The sequence below is a fragment of the Sphaeramia orbicularis genome, chromosome 6 (genome assembly GCF_902148855.1).
Source record: "Sphaeramia orbicularis chromosome 6, fSphaOr1.1, whole genome shotgun sequence".
NCBI lineage: Eukaryota > Metazoa > Chordata > Actinopteri > Kurtiformes > Apogonidae > Sphaeramia > Sphaeramia orbicularis.
This window is the reverse complement of record NC_043962.1, coordinates 16,254,573-16,276,230: the sequence shown is the minus strand read 5'-3', so window position 1 is coordinate 16,276,230 and position 21,658 is coordinate 16,254,573. Positions and strand designations below refer to the sequence as shown.

The 21,658-nt window shown below is 38.8% G+C and overlaps 1 protein-coding gene across 1 annotated transcript in view; it reads left to right on the top strand.

Moving 5' to 3' along the window:
* The window catches only part of tmtc2b (transmembrane O-mannosyltransferase targeting cadherins 2b), a 288,126-nt gene that overhangs the window by 114,502 nt on the left and 151,966 nt on the right, over positions 1–21,658 (top strand). Inside the window, exon 2 of the mRNA XM_030136547.1 lies at positions 16,647–17,223. Coding sequence (XP_029992407.1) covers positions 16,647–17,223 — 577 coding nt within the window. The remainder of the gene's footprint in view (positions 1–16,646; positions 17,224–21,658) is intronic.

Here is a 21,658-nt window from a genome sequence, read left to right as displayed (position 1 = left end):
TAAAGTACGGCGCAGAACACACCCCCATATAACACCTGGACAAACCTGCCATAGATCAGCTACAGCAGTGGCGAACATATGACCCGCAGGCCAAAGCCAAAGGTTCTAGTTTGTCCCTCAGTATGAATTTAGTATAATTTTTGCACTTTCCATAGTTATTAAGAGTCAAAGGTGTCAGACTTGTTTTAGTTCAGGTTCCACATTCAGCCCAATTGTGATCTCAAGTAAAATACAGTCTACTCTCGTTATACCGCCAACTTCCGTTCACGGCCAAATTGGCGGTATAGCGAAAATGGCGTTACAACGGGTTGCGTCCATAATGTGCATGTCTTTACTATATGATGTCTATGCTGCCTCCATTAACCCGTTCTAATTGCGTTTCTAAATAAATCTTGATTCTGTTATGTTGTAAGGGATCATTTAAAGTGGGGAAACATTTTAAGCATTATTATACCGTGTCTGGAAATGACACCCCATCATCTTGAGGCTTTGGCTTAATCCCACGTCCTCTTCCCGACATCCTGACCTACTGAGTGTTCTGCGATAAATGAACGGTGGCCGTTCCGTAGACCTACTCGTAGCTTGTCACGATCAGCGTCTGGCGCGTTTGTTTCAGTGCATTGTTAAAATTTATGTGTACTCGATGGCAATCACGCTGGCGGTATAACGGTCGGGAAATCAATGGTATAAGTGTTGTTTGTGCATGGAACTGGGCTGGCGGATGGCGATAGGCGGAAATGGCGGTAGCTAATGGAATAATGCATTGGGGATTTTTGTGCAATGGTTTTGGTCGGTGGTGAGCGAAAATGGCGGTATAATGGCGGGCGGTTTAACGAGAGTAGACTGTAATAGCATAATAACCTATAAATAATGTTTCCAAATTTAACCCTTTCAGGCACGAATTATGAGAACCTTAATCAAAAAATTTTTCCTGAGTGTTTTTATTCCTCTTTAGGGATGAAAAAAATAACGAGATTGAAAATTTTCTTCCAGAAAACGAATAATAAATATATAAATAAAAAATTAGTTAAAAAATGTAAAAAAAAAAATACATACAAAAAATAACAATGAAAAAATAAAAATTCTTATGAACCTATTTTTCATGAAGTTGCGAAAATGTCCACTCGGCTGGACACCACACGTTTAATTTTTGACGCACAGAAACGTGTGTTTACTGATAAACTGTGTGAAAACTATGGAGAGGGCTTGTGATTCTGGGGGTTTGTGCTCAGGAGAGATCTACATAATGTTACCTATTCATGTCAGAAAAGATATGTAGTGTCTTAAAACTTTAATAAAGATATGTGTAAAAAAAAAAAAAAAAAAAAGAACAACAAAATCCACGAATATACAAGAGAACAGCTGTAGAAGAGCTGTCCACTGGAGTGACCACTGTGCATGAAAGGGTTAAATCAAAATTTGTTGTAAAAAGTCAGTATCAGATCGGTATCGGCAAAGCTAATCCTAAAAAAAAATTGGATCGGAAGCAAAAAAAATCCAAATCGGTACATCAGTAATACTAACTGTCTGGAATTTTACCGTATTTTATCATTATACAGGTGATCATTGCATCCCTAGTTTGGCTGTTATGCTGTAGTTTGAAACAGAGTGAACTAAGAAACTCCGCTTTTCATGCATGACTAAACACCAGTCTAGTGTTTTCATCGGGAGTGTTATTGTTGACGCGGTTTAAAGGCACATCACAGTTTGAAGCGATGCTTTTATTTAAACCTACTGCGTCTACGCAATCGTATTCTACAGACAATAATGGGATAACTGTGGTGAACCGTGTGCGTCTAAAACTGTTAACCGCACTTCCCTGGCTCAATATTTTTAGAAATGTCTAACATGACATGGTAACAAAGATGTGTGATGAGAGAAAACAAAGGCAGCGTAGTGTGTGTTGTTCATATCAGAGGCGTATCTCGCTCCTCTCACAGTTTCCAAAACCCTCACAGAAAGGATCACTTTCACTTTTTACTCGGTTGTTGAAAACAGTGGCAGCAGCTGTTGCAGTGCAGCGACTGTTCCCAGTTTGTTAAGATGTCAAATATGTGCACTTCCCTTTGTTCGAGTCATTTCTGTAAGACCAAAAAGAGGAGACAAAAGTCTTTAATGTTCTGTTATATATTTAACCTCGGCATAAGTGACCCTCTAATGAAGGCCAAGTGCCTACACCGACTTTAAGATGGTGTAATTATAAAGGCGCAGTAAAATCATTTTCCTGTGTGGGCGTTCCCCAGGCTCTTATTCTTCAGTTCAAAAGCATCTCCATGACAAATGCCCCCGCTAACTCTTAATCTCCACGGCTGAAAAATAATCACGTTAAAACTTTTTTTTTTTAATTTTTTTTTTTTTTTCCACTTACAATGTAAATGCACCGGCAGTGTGAAGGCATCACAAGAAGACAGGACTCAATATAAGAAAGGAGATTGAAAACCAAGGACGTATTATCAGGTTTTCTCTTTACAACTAGCCAATGAATATAAGATGAAGCTGGGAGGAAAGGACATCAAGGCCGGCAAGTCAGTTTCAATAACCACTGTATGCGTCATGAAAAAAAAAAAAAAAAAAAAGAAAGAATGAGCTCTTTCTTATTGTAAAGTTATACCAGACCTGTTTATTAAAGGTGACGTTAATGGCCTAATGTTCTTATAAGGACACGTATATTTGCATTTTTATCCTCATTTCACTGATTTCCAGACATGACTGGGACAAATACAGATATAATGTGATAATATTCTGGCAGCAGAATCAAAAGGAATAAGTAAAACTAGAAAAGCAGACCTCAGCCAAGGCAAATCACCCCCACCCCACCCCCACGATCACCACCAAAATTTAATCATTTGTTCCTTGTGCCAGTATCAGCATTTCCTGAAAGTTTAATAAAAATCTGTCCATAAAAAAAAAAGGTAAAAAAAATAAATGACAGTGGATGGAGACACTTGTTTTATGTCTAGTTAATGGTAGATTTTGCTGAAAAAGTCCCTTTTTCTTCAGATTTCTCTGTTTTGACATAATAACCTTTGAGTTTACTTTGAGTTTTTGTGAACATTTATATTAAATATAGAAAAATACATGATTTACAGTGAAACATGCAAAATACAGAGGATAGTATTATTAAAAAAAATCATACTATATCATTTCAGAAAGGTTAAATAGAGAGAAAAATGCATTTGGGAACTGATGCAAAAGGAGCACTGGGTCTTTATGGGTTAAATAATGACTATATACTATATACAGGGTGGGGAAGCAAAATTTACAATATTTTGAGGCAGGGATTGAAAGACAGTGTATGACCAATTAATTTATTGAAAGTCATGAGAATTTATTTGCCACAAGAAAATGTACATAATAGAAAATGTTTTTATTCTATGTGTCCTCCTTCTTTCTCAATAACTGCCTTCACACGCTTCCTGAAACTTGCGCAAGTGTTCCTCAAATATTGGGGTGACAACTTCTCCCATTCTTCTTTAATAGTATCTTCCAGACTTTCTTGTAATAGTTTTGCTCATAGTCATTCTCTTCTTTCCATTATAAACAGTCTTTATGGACACTCCAACTATTTTTGAAATCTCCTTTGGTGTGACGAGTGCATTCAGTAAATCACACACTCTTTGACGTTTGCTTTCCTGATTACTCATATGGGCAAAAGTTTCCGAAAAGGTATGGATAATAGTGTTAGGTATGATTATGACATCAATATATATTTGGTTTCAAAACAATTGACGTAGTGCCTGCCGAGAAAAAACAACTAAATGTTCATTGTAAATTTTGCTTCCCCACCCTGTATATATATTATACAGGGTGTCCCATAAGTCTCCATACATAGGAGACATAATACATTCCATACATATATGGTTCTAACATGTATTTCTTTATATTTCTTCTTTATAGTTCTTCAGCAGACACGCATTGAAATGTGTTCCCGACAAAATGGCAGTCATATAGAGCATATTATATAAATAAAATGGTTTATGTCAAGAAACATTTATTTTTCCTATGTATGGAGACTTATGGGACACCCTGTACTGTACAGTAGTTTTGCTATGTTTGAGTTACAGTGTTGAGGTGTGGAGAAACATTAAAAAAAAAAAAAAAACAATATACAAACTAGAAAAGCACTTGGAGAGCGCAGACCTCCGATTTCCTGAAAATTTCATCAAAATCCGTCCATAACTTTTTGAGTTATCTTGCTAATAGACAGACAAAGACACAAAAATCCCCCCCCCCCCCGATCACCACCAAAATGTAATCATTTGTACTTTGTGCCAGTATTAACATTACCTGAAAATTTCCTCAAAATCTGTCCATTAAAAAAAAAAATTAAGGTAAAAAAAGTAAAAAAAAAAAAAAAAAAAAAAAATCCATTCATGGTTTGATAGGCTTTTCCATTCTGTAGAAAAAAGACAACATGCAAAAAAAAAAAAAAAAGACATGACAGCAGTGATTACACATACTGATCCCAGATAAATTGAAGAAATATTCCACTATCCACCACTAAGTTTGTTATTTTTAATGAAAGACTAAAAAGAAAATCAGCCCTCCAAAGTATAAGACATATAAAGATTTTCATTTGTGACAGTATGGGAAAAGAAACTCATGTCTGGTGAGAGTTTGGGGAAAGTGATCGAAGGTCTGCCAACTACATGTCATCACCCAGCTTCAATATCTGAAAGAAGCACAGTGGTATTTTTAGACTGCCCACAGAGATGCCGGGGTAGCCCGCTCAGTGTTTCCGGCTAGCCCTTTTGTCTAATGTTCCTTCCCATGGGCATAGTAACAGGTCATTAATGGCATACCTCCACCACACTAACGGTCTAATACTTCATCTATATGCTAGCCTAGGGGCGCATAGCTGAAGGGTTTTCTTTACCAAGGTTGCGTGACTAAAAACATCTATATAACTAAAATTAAAAATCATTATGCACCAGCTGAATGTGAGCGACTTGGCTCTAAAATAAGATGTTCTGAATAAGGCCTGTGAAATATATTTTCACTGGCATCAGAAAACTAATATGCCATATCATCATATTCATTACCTCCGCCAAGGATGTTATGTTTTCATCAGGGTTTGTCTGTTTGTTTGTCTGTTAGCAAGATAACTCAAAAAGTTATGGATGGATTTGGATGAAATTTTCAGGAAATGTTGATACTGGCACAAGAAACAAATAATTAAATTTTGGTGGTAATGGGTGGTGGGGTGGGGGGGGTTGTTTGTTTGTCTGTTAGCAAGATAACTCCAAAAGTCATGGATGGATTTTGAAATTTTGATACTGGCACAAGGAACAACAGTGGGGGAAAAAAAACCCACAGTGTTAAATATGTTTTACACATTTCATTGTTAACTTTGACACCGAATTGAGTAGAATTAACTCTGACTCTAAAATTGACACTGGCCATAGAGTCAGTCTTACTCTAATTTTGAGTGGGACCAAATGTTATCTGAAACAGAGTTAAATTCAACTCTCTAAGAGTTAAATTAACATAGTTTTTTACTGTGCATGTGCAGTTTGTAATGTTTGGTCTCTGAAACCATGGTTGAAGGCACTTGTATGGATAGTACTCCGGAGATTCGGGGATAGTGGGCTTCTGCCTGGACCTGGTCTGAGTGCACAAAGAGAGAGAGAGATTTACTGTAAAGCACTTTGGATGCCTTGAAAAACACTATAGAAAGAAATGTAATCCATTATTATTATTATTATTATTATTATTATTATTATTATTATTATTATGTATGGGACAGAGGTACGCACGACCCAGTCCGAGCACACGCATACCTCCGTCCTGTACATCTCTCTCTCTTTCAAAATGAAACTAAAACTCAAACTTGATATGGAAAATGGTCAAACAAGCTCCACTATGACCTGTCCAACTACTTTTTTTCCCCACTCAAAAAAACGCTCAGGAATCAATAGGATAATTGATAAGGAACTGGACTGGTAAGCAGAATCGACAATCACATTGATACTGATAAAATCCTATCAATTTCTACCCCGAGTGCAGTTATCTCTTATGGCTGTAAGGTCCCATTTTTAATGCACATTTGTATGTTTGATGTTTACATATTAATATTTTAATGTTTCTGCCAACAGAAAATACATTGAGTGTGTTATTTCATTTGTGTTTTGGGTTTGTCTTTTTTTTCAAAATACAACTTGGTTAAATTATTTCAGTCTGTGTATAAGTAGTTTTTGAACATTTTGAGCACATTTCAACAATACCACGATAATAATTTTGGTCACAATAACCGTGGTATGAAATTTTCATATTGTTACATTTCTGGTATTAATTGAACCTATAGTTTTGCTGCTAAAGTGTTAACAAACAAACCGAACCAAAAAACAATACCCCTTACCTCCTCTTCCAGGGGGCGGAGTTATACAGGGTGGGGAAGCAAAATTTACAATGAACATTTAGTTGTTTTTTCTCAGCAGGCACTACGTCAATTGTTTTGAAACCAAACATATATCGATATCATAATCATACCTAACACTATTATCCATACCTTTCACAAACTTTTGCCCATATGAGTAATCAGGAAAGCAAACGTCAAAGAGTGTGTGATTTGCTGAATGCACTCGTCACACCAAAGGAGATTTCAAAAATAGTTGGAGTGTCCATAAAGACTGTTTATAATGTAAAGAAGAGAATGACTATGAGCAAAACTATTACGAGAAAGTCTGGAAGTGGAGGAAGCAACAAAAAACGTACCAAAGCTTTTATTAAAGCTCTCAAATCCAAAATCCTAAAGGATCCAACCAAATCCATGAGAAAAATGGCAATTGAACTTGAGGTAGACAACAAGACCGTTAGAAATGCAGTAAAATATGATTTGAAGTTAAAATCTTACACAAGAACACCAAAACACTCGTTGACAACAGCAACAAATCCAACTTTAGCAATTTTTGGGAATCATGTTTATGGCCGCCTTCCAGCCCAGATCTAAACCCTCTGGATTCTGCTGTTTGGGGCGTTTTAGAACATGCTACCAATAGAACATCACACAGCAATGTCGACTTTCCGAAAAGATACTATTAAAGAAGAATGGGAGAAGTTGTCACCCCAATATTTGAGGAACACTTGCACAAGTTTCAGGAAGCGTGTGAAGGCAGTTATTGAGAAAGAAGGAGGACACATAGAATAAAAACATTTTCTATTATATAAATTTTCTTGTGGCAAATAAATTCTCATGACTTTCAATAAACTAACTGGTCATACACTGTCTTTCAATCCCTCCCTCAAAATATTGTAAATTTTGCTTCCCCACCCTGTACATTTCATATCCAGAGTGGTTTTACGTCCGTAACCGTGTTGGTTTGACAATTTACAACATGAGTCACCGCCTGAAGTTCTGTGTGGCTTCCTTGTAGGAGTGTGTATTGGCAAGAATCTGGCGATACGATACAAATCACACTACTAGAATCACAATATGATATATCACGATATATCATGATACTGTTAAAAAGGCAATATTTTGTTTGTTTCTTTTTTAAAATGATTATTTCCTTGAAGAACTGAATTACACCAGAAATATGCATTTTGAGCGCATTTCAACGATACCACGATAATAATGATAATCGTGATAATTTTGGTCGCAATAACCGTGATTATACGTACATCCCTAAGCCAAACAGGTTGAGACAGATTGAAGCATGAGCTGGATCTGGACGAGTAATGGTGAGATTGAGGGTGGCAGCAAGAAGGATGTGATTGAGGACCAGTAATGTGGAGGTTGATACTTTTTCAGGGGCTTCTCTTGTTAGCGGCCACATGATCCCTTCAATCCTGCGTCGGTTTTCAGGCACGCAGTCTCAGGCAGGAATGTGCTCCCGGCTGGAAAAGGTTGTGTAGTGCACATAGAGGTCCTCCCTGCTGCCAGCTCCACTGAGAAATTGGCCTTGCCAGCCGCAGAAACTCAATCTTCCTCTCCAGCTGGCCTCTTCGCTGCTCACGGACTAGTGTTTGATGATGGAGACCTGCTTGGCTTACAGTGGATGAATGATTTGTCATAGATTGAGGTGGCTTGACCATGACTGGTTGCAGTATGATGTAAATGTGTTAATTCAGCAGTCGGTACGCCCCGTTTTGTCTTTGTACTCTGTTTTTTTGTGGTTTGTCTACACATTTCTGCGTGCTTCTGCATTTCAGCTGCAGTATGTTATGTACTTGCGTGCTGCTGCAACATATAAGAAAGAGACATTTGGGGTCTGATTCAGGAAGCCAAGGCTGTAAACGCAATGGGGTTGTGACTGACTGGCACTGGCTTTCGTCTGTGCTTCGCTGCCAGAAAAATCGGGTGTGTGGTTTTGAGGCAATATATAATGTATCTGGCCTCGCTGACTCCGCCGCACTGTGCAATGGAAAAAGAGCGCACTTGTCTCCAAAATGGCTTTGAGATGTAATTGAACCATAATGCCTCTTATGTGAGCATCTTGCGGTGGAATGAAGATCTCGTTTGACAAATGGGCCAGCGAAAATAAACTGGCATGTGTGAGTCATGAAGTGGAGAGCAGAGCTACCGTCTTTAAGCCTGCTGGTGGACGGCTGGAACGGCCATCACAGAACCTGGAGAAACCCAATCGTCTGTATGCTGCTATCCAAGGCATTTCTATTATATCCCAGCTGATTATTTTCTTACTTCCAATATCCTGAGGCCAGGTAGTATTTAGATTTATCCCAAGATTGGCTGTTTCTCCTCACCGATCTTAGAAGTATTCATTTTGTGATTAAATGGAAGCTGTAATCCCCGCTGCACCACACCAAATTCCCTGTGAGCCTTCAAGATACTGGGAGGCGGCAGTTGTTCGCCGGACTATCGCCAAGCTAAAGTGTTATGTTTAAGTGTTGGAACAGCTGAGGGAGCAGTTCATTACACTCGGGTCGACTTCTGTTTTTTCTTCGTTAACCCATAAAGACCCAAACAACCACCATCGCGACCAAAATCATCCACCAATATAAAATATTTAATAACTTCTGATCCATTAACCCTATAACGCCAAACGTATCATATTTGATACATGAGTTTTGAAGCCCTCTACATGATCAGTGTGATTTTTTTTTTCTTGTAAAACCTGATGTATACAATTAGATACATGCAATACACAGATAAATCACCAGGGGGAGGAATTTGTTCACCAGAGGCCTTTCCAGTGACACTACAAAACTACAAAACTTTGCCAGTTTTGAGAAGGAATTACCAGTTTGTTATACATTATATTTTTGTTAGTTCAAAAATAATAATATTTGAGCATTGAGACCTGATGTATCAAATATGATACAAAATTGAAACTCATACACGGAAATTGATATGTAAAAACACATTTTTTGGTGTTGTTCAGAAGGACCAATAAAGGCTCCGGTTTCAAAGAACTGGAATTTTCTGTCAGTGGTTTAATGGTTCAGGCTTTACAAGGTTAATCCTATCAATACATGTAAATAATTGGTGTAAAATACAGTTTATCATCTTTTCATGGTCATCAGATATGACCTATTTGGACGTTCAGAGGCTCCGTAGTTACCGTGGAAACACCGTCATCTTCTACAGCATTGATTCACCAGTAAAACCCATGGAGTTGGATCAATGACAGTGGATGGACACACTTGGTTTACGTTCAGTTAATGATAATTTTTGTTGAAAATAATCACATTTTCTTCATTTTTGTCTGTTTCTGATAGTATGACAATTAACTTTAATCTGAGCTTTTATGAACATAAATAGAGAAATACTTTAAGAAATATTTAAGGAAACCAATTATGATATTGCATTGATGCATATGTTTACATTTTTTAATGAATTCTGAATGTGTATGGGCAATGAAAGTCTCTTAAGTTTTATAATGTTTTTGTATTTATACGGTGGAGGCTTTAAAACAAGTCATTTTCGGCTTTCTGCCTCCCTCTGCACCTTTACTGTTTTATTTTGACTTTGACCAATGTTATGTACAGTATGTGCAAATTAAATCAGTAAATCAATAACATCTACATGATCGGTGAATTAAATATGGGAAAATGCTAGATTTTTATTGAAGAAATGCAAAATACACAGGATAATATTATAACAAATGGTGATAAATTGCTTAACAAAGGTTAAATAGAGACAAAAAAATCCATTTGGGAGCTGCCGGAAAACTGCCACTGAATCTTTCTGGGTTAAATCATCTCTGGTTTTTCCAATCATCTCTCTTTGATCTAACTGACTGTGTTCATTGTGACTGCAGCGAGGAAAGATTACAACCTGGTGCAGTTGGCTTGTTACCACCTGTCATGTCACATTCATCACACTTTTAATTACATCACCTCTCGTCTTCTGCTTCCAACCTTCTCCCAGAGCAGGTTGCTTTTGTCGCCTTCAAATCATCAGCGCCATTAAATCGGAGCCCCGCCGCTGTGTCGTTCACCTCGTAATGTGGCAGAAAAGATAGGAAAACATTTAAGATTTAAGGGCTCCTGCAGGGAGGAGCGTGCCATCCCTTTGTCTCACTTGACCCCTGCTTGCTGCCCCCCCCCCACCAGTCACTGACACACACAGCTTGTGGTTAATGTAGCAGCATTAGTTTAGGTCATACAGGTTCACCCCTGACAGAGGACGAGCCAACCTGGTCCCTTCAGACAGCAGGTCTTAAAGCACAATTTGGATTTTTTTTTGGTGAATTCCGATTTTTTTGTGTGCTTGTTCACTGGGGCACCGCAACCAATTATGGGCCCCATGAAAGCATAATCGTTGTGGGGGGGTGTATGTACATAGGGGTACAGTTTTACACATTAAATGCGACTTCTATCAGTTTTGAGTATGAGCTGAATGCGACCCTGAAGTTACCCACATGCGCAGAAGAAGTCTTGACGTAATATGTGACCATGTAGACACGCACTGTTTACAGAAGTAACTAGAAAAGCACTCATAGAGCACAGACCTCTGCCAAGGCAGATAAGTGCCCCCCCATCCCCACCAAAATTTAATCATTTGCTCCTTGTGCCAGTATCATTTCCTGAAAATTTCATCCAAATCCGTCCATAACAGTTGAGTTATCTTGCTAACAAACAAACAGACAAACCCCGATGAAAACATAACCTCCTTGGCGGAGGTAAATAGAAAACCATCTTGTCTCGGCGTGTGTGTTGTGGCTGTTGTTGTTTTTCCCACTGCTTCTCCTCCTGGGACGCAGAATTCTGACATTTGTCGCATTTCAATGATGTAAAGGTTAGATAAATGCAACCTGGCTGCTCAGATTGAAGTTGCATTCCAAAATATCAGATACTTATTGGATTTAGGACCACATATGAAAGTGGTCTGGGTTGGATTTGAAAAAAATATTATTTGTGCTGTTCAGACTGTCTATAAGGGCGTTTTCAGACTGGGTATCCAGATCTGTGCTGTACCTGGATACGATCACACCTTTACCGCAGATGTTGCTTTGTTAACAGTAGGGCTGGGTAAAAAAACCCGATTTGATCGATTTTGGATCGATTTCTTTTTAATTTTGCGTAATCGATTAATGGTGAATGAGATCGATTTTTCAGAGCAGGACCGCAACTAAATGACCCGGAAACCGCCGATGCAGAAGTGCGGCTGGCTCCGTCTCGCAAGCCCCTTGTCTTGGTCGTGTTCGCGACAGTTCTTGCACAGGAGGGACGTGGAGGAAGGGTGGGGAAAACCCTTCCACAGGAAGTCCTCCTGGCCTCAAACTCATACCTGCAGTGCGTAGGAAGTGGCCGGTGGAGGCGGGTCGGAAGCCAGTCGTTCTAGAAATATTAACTTCGATCACCTGTGGTTGAGTGCGGAGTTAGAGGAATAGTAAAGCGGGAATCACGAAGCTCCGCCTACCCTCCCCCTCCAGTGAGTTTCTTGTAGCAAGGGCTGAGTCTGTTTCAGGGGAGGAAAATTGGTGTCAGTGCCCCAGGGTGATAATAATGTGCCTTAAGGCTGGAAGCACCAGGTATAAAACAGAATAAAGATGACAAAGAAGTCCATTCTGAGCCACTGTAGAACATGACAGGAGGGACGCGGAGGAAGGGTGGGGAAAACCCCTCCACAGGAAGTCCTCCCGGCCTCAAACTCGTACCTGCAGTGCGTAGGAAGTGGCCGGTGGAGGCGGGTCGCGGAAGCCAGTCGCTCTAGAAATATTAACTTCGATCACCTGTGGTTGAGTGCGGAGTTAGAGGAATAGTAAAGCGGAAATCACGAAGCTCCGCCCACCCTCCCCCTCCAGTGAGTTTCTTGTTGCAAGGGCTGAGTCTGTTTCGGGGGGGGGGCGCGCAAATTGGTGTCAGTGCCCCAGGGCGATAATAATGTGCCTTAAGGCTGGAAGCACCAGGTATAAAACAGAATAAAGATGACAAAGAAGTCCGTTCTGAGCCACTGTAGAAACATGGACATGCTTGTGTCCTGTTCATTATTTTAGAGCAGATTCATCTGTTTACCGATGAAATGTCAGATTTATTTCCTTTCTAATATCAATATTGATTCTGTGTTGCATTGCTGCAGTAGTCAAATAATCAGGTTACAACTGAAAATTGTACTTTGGTATCACTAAATGAATCTGAATCAGTCAATTAACCCTTTCATGCATGAATTATGAGAACCTTAGTCAATATTTTTTTCTTGAGTGATTTTATTCCTCTTTAGACATGAAAAAAACAGTGCAACTGAAATTTTTTATGAACCTATTTTTCATGGAGTTAAAAAAAAATGTCCACTCACCAGGACATTTTTTTAACTCCATGAAATTATAAATAATTGGTGTAAAATACAGTTCTTCATCTTTTCATGGTCATCAGATATGACCCATTTGGACGTTCAGAGGCTCCGTAGTTACCATGGAAACACTGTCATCTTCTACAACATTGATTCACCAGTAAAACCCATGGAGTTGGATCAATTACAGTGGATGGACACACTTGATTAATGATAGATTTGCTGAAGAAGTCACTTTTTTTTTCTTTTTTCCCTTTTTCTGATTTAATAACCTTTGAATTTACTCTGAGTTTTAATGAACATCAACATGATCAACAGATTAAATATAGGAAATACCTACTTTACACAGAAAAAATGCTAAATAGAGAGGATGATATAATAATAAATGGTGATAAATACTTAAGAAAGGTTAAATAGAGAGAAAAAATCATTTGGGAACTGCCATCAAAGAAGCGCTGGGCCTTTATGGATTAAATATTAATAACATTTTATTTCCTTGCCTTTATATTCACTCATGCAGATGATATGCAGGTACTGTTTTAGAAGTTCAGGTTAAATTACATTGTAGAATAGCTGTCCACTTTAGTGACCACTATGCATGAAAGGGGTTAATATTGAATTGAATCGAATCGCAATGAATCGATTCAGAACCTTATGAATCAAAATGGAATCGATTAAGGAAACTGGCCATGATACCCAGCCCTAGTTAACAGTATCGTAATATTTCGCGATATATCGTATCGTGGTCCTAATATTGTGATTTGTATCGTATCGCCAGATTCTTGCCAATACACACCCCTATTTTTAGCCTTCCTAATTTCAGGGATAAATACAGTTTTTTTCTGATCCTGATCCTTCTTGCCAAACAAAGCTGACAGTAATGCAACCTCAGACACATACAGGGTGGGGAAGCAAAATTTACAATATTTTGAGGCAGGGATTGAAAGACAGTGTATGGCCAATTAGTTTATTGAAAGTCATGAGAATTTATTTGCCACAAGAAAATGTACATAATAGAAAATGTTTTTATTCTATGTGTCCTCCTTCTTTCTCAATAACTGCCTTCACACGCTTCCTGAAACTTGCGCAAGTGTTCCTCAAATATTCGTGTGACAACTTCTCCCATTCTTCTTTAATAGTATCTTCCAGACTGTCTCGTAATAGTTTTGCTCATAATCATTCTCTTCTTTACATTATAAACAGTCTTTATGGACACTCCAACTATTTTGGAAATCTCCTTTGGTGTGACGAGTGCATTCAGCAAATCACACACTCTTTGACGTTTGCTTTCCTGATTACTCATATGGGCAAAAGTTTCTGGAAAGGTATGGATAATAGTGTTAGGTATGATTATGACATCAGTATATGTTTGGTTTCAAAACAATTGACGTAGTGCCTGCTGAGAAAAAACAACTAAATGTTCATTGTAAATTTTGCTTCCCCACCCTGTACAGTATATAAATATTGTATATTCATGTCTGTTTCCCCCCCTCACCACTGACACACTGTGAGCTGCCATGGCAGTTGTCACCACAGGTTGCCATCTCTCTGAGCTGCATTTTGCCATCATGGCCTTCCCCTACTGTGTGCCTGTATTTTTGTGCGGTCGAGGGTGTGGCGCTCTTGCTTCTTCCCCCAGTCCACAGCTGTAAGAGCCGTGGCTGTGGTGGCAAAACAGCCTGGAGCTCCACAACTCTGATGTTCTGTTTGTGAATGCCACATGACCACACTTTCAGGGAAAACTGTGAGCAAATGCAAAGTTTCATTCCATAGCAACCTATATTTTCTGCTTATTCCAACACTGGGAAAGAATAGCTGTGCATCCTCCTCAGAGAATCTGCAGTGCATTGCCAGCAGAACTATAAAAACTGTTTTCAGACATAGCACTTTTATTGAAGTTGGAACTACGGAAGTGGTCAAGCAGTGAATCAATATGACAAAATGTCCGAGCGTCTGTCCTTAAAATGTCTAAAATCCAGAAGTTTGAGTTTTTAAGCAGTAAATGCATGAAAATGTCTTTAATGGGATTATGATGGGATTATGAAACCATCATAAGACTCACTTTAAAGTTACATTAACCTCAGGCTTTTGAATGTTTTTGTGGGACAAAGTAGTATTAATCACACTGTGTAAATCATCAACTGTGCTGCTCAGTCAGACAGTTTGTGAAGTTAAATGTCTTGAAAGCCGCTGGTACGACATCAAACAATTATTAGATCCATCTACAGCAGGGGTGTCAAACTCAATTTAGTTCAAGGACCACATACAGCCTAATATGATGATAAGTGGGCTGGACAAGTATGATAATAACAACAATGAAAAAAATCAAATCCACAAATCTGCAAAGATTCCTTAAAAATCTGAATAACATGAACAGTCTGCAATTTGAACAATATTATGCCTCAGTTTGTCATTTACATTGCGATTTACAGATCATAGTGAATCTACAAATACAGAAAATATTTTATTAACAGGAAGAATATTGTTAAAATTGCAGTTACTTCTCTTCAGACATTCCATGCGTTTACATGACAACTTTTATTCCTGGTTTAAACTGATTAAAGGTTAGATCCTATTTCAGATGCCCATGTAAACACCTTATTCCAGTTGAAAAAGACAAGTTCGGATTAAATTTGAACCCGATTAAAGTCACTGGTTTAATCCACTTTTGAATCTGGTCTAAATTATTCCTGGGACAAGTAAACCCTTTATTCCATTTGGACTTTATTCCTTCCATTCTGCACATGCTCGTTGTCTTGTCCTTTCGCGATGACGCACACATTCTGCGCTGGCGGAAGAATATGCGATGCAGTCTAGTCAACCCAGACCGTTTCAGTGGGCTATTCTGATGGGATCTACCAGCCTGGAAAACCCTGAAGGAAGAGTTCATCACCTGTTTTTTATTCATTCATTTGTCATGCACTAATGAGTTCAATAAGTGGCAAATCAGTTTGCACTGCAGTGCACCAACTGCCTTGTCTCACAGCCCTTCTGTTATCTTAGCTTAGCCTAGTTTAGCATAATCTCTTCATTCCTATGGTCAGACGTAGCCAGGCTTTTATAGCTGATTTGTTGTATTTTATGAGTGATTTTTGTGAAATTCAGTTCTCCCTAATCATTCCTTTAGTCCGCTGGGGTCAATATGATCACAAACTGAGGCTGAAATCATGGCGATGTGACTTCCTGCACTAATAAAATCTTGAGAAATAAAAACTAATGCAAAGCTAAAACAGTAAAGCAAAGCTAATTTAACACATGCATCCCTTCCAACAGAAAGATTTTCCAACTTTTGTCAACACAACAGATTGTATGAGTGCACTAAGTCATGGATCTAAAGAAATAATTAGGGAGAATCGGATTTCACAAAATCACTTACAAAAGACAACAAATCACCTTTAAAAAACTGGCTATGTGTGACCATAGAAATGTAGTGACTATGCTAAGCTAAGCTAACAGAAGGGCTGCGAGAACCGAATAAACGTTTCTCATGTAAACCTTTATTCAGGTTTAACATTTCCATGTAAACAGAAGAGAAAGTACTTTACTTCCGGATTAATTTCTTCTGGAAAAATAAATCGGATTTAAAAAACATCATGTAACCGTACCCATTGTAGGTTGTTCATATTTCTTCAAGTTATTCACATGTTTTGTGAAAGGATAGTGTGTAAGTGTAAACATTTTAACTTTAATAATTTTACTTTTTCACAGTAAAACACAGAGAAACATTTGTAGTTATCATTATGATGGTATTTTACTGGCCGACCGACTTGAGATCATATTAGTCTGTATGTGGAACTTGAACTAAAATCATATTCACATCATTTATTGTTAATATCTTCAGTGTAATTTTTGTATTTAACAAATTCATCCCACAGGTTGGATTAGACCCTTTGCTGTATGTTTCACCCCTGTGATCTACAGCATACAAACATATTTTTGTTTCTCTTTACAGCCGTGCAATCAAGACCAACCAGGATTTACTTCCAGAGACACCCTGGATGAACATCTTCTACGATGACTTCTGGGGAACCTTACTCACACACAGCGGCAGCCATAAGTCTTACCGACCCCTCTGCACCCTCTCCTTCCGCCTCAACTACGCTGTGGGTGGGCTGGAGCCCTGGGGTTACCACCTGGTTAACGTGGCCTTCCACGGGGCCGTGACGGGCCTGTTTACCTCTCTGGCTCGCCTGCTGCTCGGAGGAGGCCTGTGGAGCCTGCTGGCCGGCCTGCTGTTCGCCTCTCACCCCATCCACACAGAGGCCGTGGCGGGTGTCGTGGGCCGGGCCGATGAAGGCGCTGCCCTGTTCTTCCTGCTGTCCCTGCTGTGCTACATACGTCACTGTAAACTGCGGGGACATGCCGGGCCTCTGCGGCTGCTGGCTTGGTTCCTGGGCAGCCTGGCCTGCGCTGCCTGCAGCATGCTGTGGAAGGAGCTCGGAGTGACAGTCCTGGCTGTATCGGCGCTGTACGACGTCTGCGTTTTCCACAGGCTCACGTTGCGGCAGGTCATCATGCTCCTCTACAAGGTAAACAGTTTGATCTTCGCTCTCATGGTGCTGTTTTTTCACATGTATCTGATTTCCTGCTCTGGCGCTTTGGGCTCTCAGCAACCTGGCAGTGGAATTTTGATATTAGTGCTGTCAAACGATTACATTTGTTAAACAGATTAATCACAGGGTTGCTGTGGATTAATTTTGATTAATCATGATTAAATATCATTAATTTTTAATCTATATTAATTGAGTTTTATTTTGCATGAGCAAACGGAAGCAAGAAAGAAGGGAATATACACTACCAGTCAAAAGTTTGGACTCACCTTTTAATTTAAATGGCATGAGATGGACCAAAGATGTCCAACAAGTCCTCAGCATCACTGGGAATTCCTTCAAGACTTTTGGAAAACATGTCAGGTGACTAGCTCATGAAGCTCATCGAGAGAATGCCAAGAATGTACAAAAGCAGTAATAAAAGCAAAATGTGGCTATTCTGAAGAATCTAAAATATGAAACATGCTTTGAGTTATGTCACACTTTTTTTAACTACATAATTCCATATGTGTTCATTCATAGTTCGGATGCCTTCAGTGAGAATCTACAATGTAAATAGACATGAAAATAAAGAAAAAATAAGTGAGTCCAAACTTTTGACTGGTAGTGTATATAAACTTAAGATAAGATATACTTTATTGTCCCCGGGGGGAAATTTGTCATGGGCAAAAGTGCAAGGGGCTACAACACCATACAGAAAACACAGTACAAACAAGAAGACATCTCAGTGCAGACACATAATAAATAACACTGCAGACACATGACAGCAGTAAATAACACCAACCATACTAGGGCTGAAAGATATATCGTTATCGTATTGATATCTAGATATGAACATTCAAGATATTAATATCGAAAAAGCAACGATATAAATGATATAGATTTCCCCCGCACTCGGCCTGCATGTACAGCTCTGGATATCACAACAAATTTCATTTATTCGTACTTTATGTTAATGTTGATGACTGGCAGTGAGTTCTTATAAATAAAACTCCACTTTCCACATTCTTTTGTATTATGATGTTTCTATTTTTCTGAAAAATGCTTGGTTTTCACCGAACCTGTAGTCATATCGTATCAATATCGAGATATCTGGCATGAATATCAAGATATGAAATTTTGTCCGTATTGTTCAGCCCTAAACCATACTATTTCATTTCATTTAAGATCCCCATTAGCAAGGGAAACATCAGTTGCTATTCTTCCTGGGGTGTCCTCTATCTTACATTACAATTTTAATTATTTATATTAATTTTACACCAACACCAGTCGACGGGGGGGTGGGACCTTTCTGTGTGGAGTTTGCATGTTCTCCTTGTGTCTGCGTGGGTTCTCTCCGGGTACTCCGGCTTCCTCCCACCATCCAAACACATGCACTGATAGGTTAATCAGTGAATCTAAATCGCCCATAGGTGTGAATATGAGAGTGATTGTTTGTCTCTATATGTCAGCCCTGTGAGGAACTGGTGACATGTCCAGGGTGTACTCCGCCTTCACCCATAAGTGGCTGGGATAGGCTCCAGTGACCAGGTTCAGAAAATGAATGAATGAATGAATCACATTTCGTTTTGCATGAACAAACAGACTCAAGAAAGAAGGGAATATACAGGGTGCAATTTGTTGGGGGTGGGGAGGGGAGGAGTCAGTTGCCCCTCTGGTTTTTACATTCCTACTTCTGCTCAATGAATTTTATCCCTTAGGGGGAGGCGGGGGGGGGCAACCAACCAGTGTAAATAACAGGCAGGTTGGGACAGTTTTCTTCCACCTATATCCTACATTACTGGCACTAATATTCACCTGAACTGAACTGTAGGCACTGTCAGAATTCGCAAACGTCCCCATGCGCTGGGGCACCGTAAAGGGGGGGTAAACGTGTCAAATTCATGGGCCCAGCATTTGTGGGGGGCCATAGAGCAGTGGAGGGGGTCCAGAGGATACAGGTTAGAAGTTGTGAAAATTTCATGTAAGAGCCGCTGTATAATAGAGGAATAAAACCTGGGAGTTCGACGATGAAAGTATATAAAGTTTCATTCGATAATGTTTCACGCCAGCGTTAGTTATGTTAGTTATGGACCACACCCCCACATATATAACTGCTGCCCCCCCGCCCCCCCTTCAGCTCAAAAAAATACAAACAAATACAATACTACATCGGCTTCATTGTTTTTTTTTTTGACAAATTGCACCCTGGGAAATCCCACTTTACTTACTTATTTTAGTTATTTATCCCATTTCTTCGCTCTATTTATAATTATTGTGACTTCAGATTTTTACATTTTTTAAATTTTATGTTCTTATCCTGGTTTTTATCCTGGATTGTTCTTATCTTTTCTGGTTTTTATTGTGTTCTATGGCATCTTGTTTTTATTTATTTGATCTTATTTATTTATTTTATTCTTTTACTTATCCATGCTGCTATACTGATGAATGATGGAACACTGAGCACTTTTTGTCCTGTCTGTAAGTGTGATCAAGTACCTGTCTTACATGTTCAACGTATGTATTGTTGTAATACCAAAGCAATCACCTAGACTGCAAAACAAATCTACCTACGGATACAAATAAAGTAACCTTGACCTTAAATATAAATGCACCTAACGTGTTTGTCGCGTTAGCCGAAGTGCTAGCAGAATCCCCGACTAACGTATATTTCACGTTAATGGGGTATTTTAAGCTGGAAGTGCTTCGGTGAGAAGAAAATTCCTTCCTGCAGAGTGTGGATAATACTTTATATTGGTCGACTGTTCCATTTTGGGGTTTTTTCGTCCTCATATTTCCATCCAGAGGGCCAACATGCTGTTTAGCGTCTTCCATCTTTATGGGTTGGTTCTGCTGCCTGTCACTACCGGATCAACTGCCCATCTGCACATGTGCGACGCTAACTCTACTCAGACAAACTGAACCAAATGCGTTAGCAGAGACGTTCAGAGTCATTCTGTGCTGCAGATGGGTTAATTGTGTCAAAATGCTTAATCGTCATATACATAGATGTGGGTGCATGTGTATATTTTGTTTGCTCTTCATTACAATATAATGTAAAAAAAACATCTCCCCGCTTACGCATGGTTATATTTATATAGCAGCCACATCCACTGAAACACACACAGATGCATAATAGTTCAAGTTAAACATCATGCATATTGATGGATAGCAATATGGCAATAGAAATATTAACAGTAAGGTGTTGACAGCGGGTAGAGGGAGTTTTATTTTTGTAATAGAATAGTTTATCTTTGGCTCCTGGAGTTGTGAGTATATTGACTTGCAAAAATCGGATTAGTGGAATATAAGTCAAAACTAATATTTTCTTTGCTAAGTTACATAGAATTGTGTAACATGGTAAAATAGCCGCAACAATATCATAATATTAAACCTCAGCCACTGGTATGTACTCATGTTATGACAAACAGATGATATGGAAAATTCCTACATTCCCGTCATGCAGATCCAATCCCTAGAGTTTTCTTCTGTCTAATTGCTTTTTATCAAACATCTACATACAGATTTAATTTAACCAAGTAAATTAAACCAGATGTCTGTGATAATGAACAGCTAAATGCATGCATCAGGTTAATTATTCATGGATAATTTTGTTATAAAACATAATGAAACTCATGCCAGTTGTTACACACAAGCACTGGAACAAGTTATTTTTTTTCCCCTGTGGCTTTAGAGTTTATATATATACAGTGGTGTGCAAAAATATTAGAACACTTGTCAAATCTTAAGAAACTGGTGTTTTTTTTTTGTTTTTTTTTCCCAGAGCCTGAATTTCAGTTTTTTGCCATTGCAAAAGGTAAAGGCAAAGGTACTGAGAACATTTCACCTACAAATGTATCAGTCCAGTCCTTTTTTTTCCACATTTTACTCTAATATTTAGTGCCCCCCCCCCCCCCTCCTTGGTAACTGCTAAGGAAACTCTCTGGAATGAACTTCTGAGAGCGTGGAATAACATTGGGCTTGAAACTCTCAGAAAATACATCAACACAATGCCAGAAAGTTGCGCTGCTGTGATTGTTGCTACTCTAAATATTAGAGTTAAATGTAAAAAAAAAAAAAAGGACTGGACTAAACAAAATTTAAAAAAATTTAAAAGAAGGTGGTTCAAGCCATCTCCACCAACATAAGAAGATTGGTACGAGACGATCTTGCAAATTTTCAACATGGAAAAATTCACTTTATCAGAATCCAGAGGGATAAATTTTACCATATTTGGGACAAATGGATTAAGTTTGTATCCTCTAGGCGCCCAGAATTTGTATCACTCCTCTAAAAATTTCTTCTTTATAATCTCACTGTCTTTATTCTTTGCTTATATTTTACTTTTGCATAAACATGTGTAATGTTTAAAGAACCCAGAGGTATTCAAAGCTGTGATTGTCTTTTTTTTCTAAGTGAGAAATACCAAAACTGT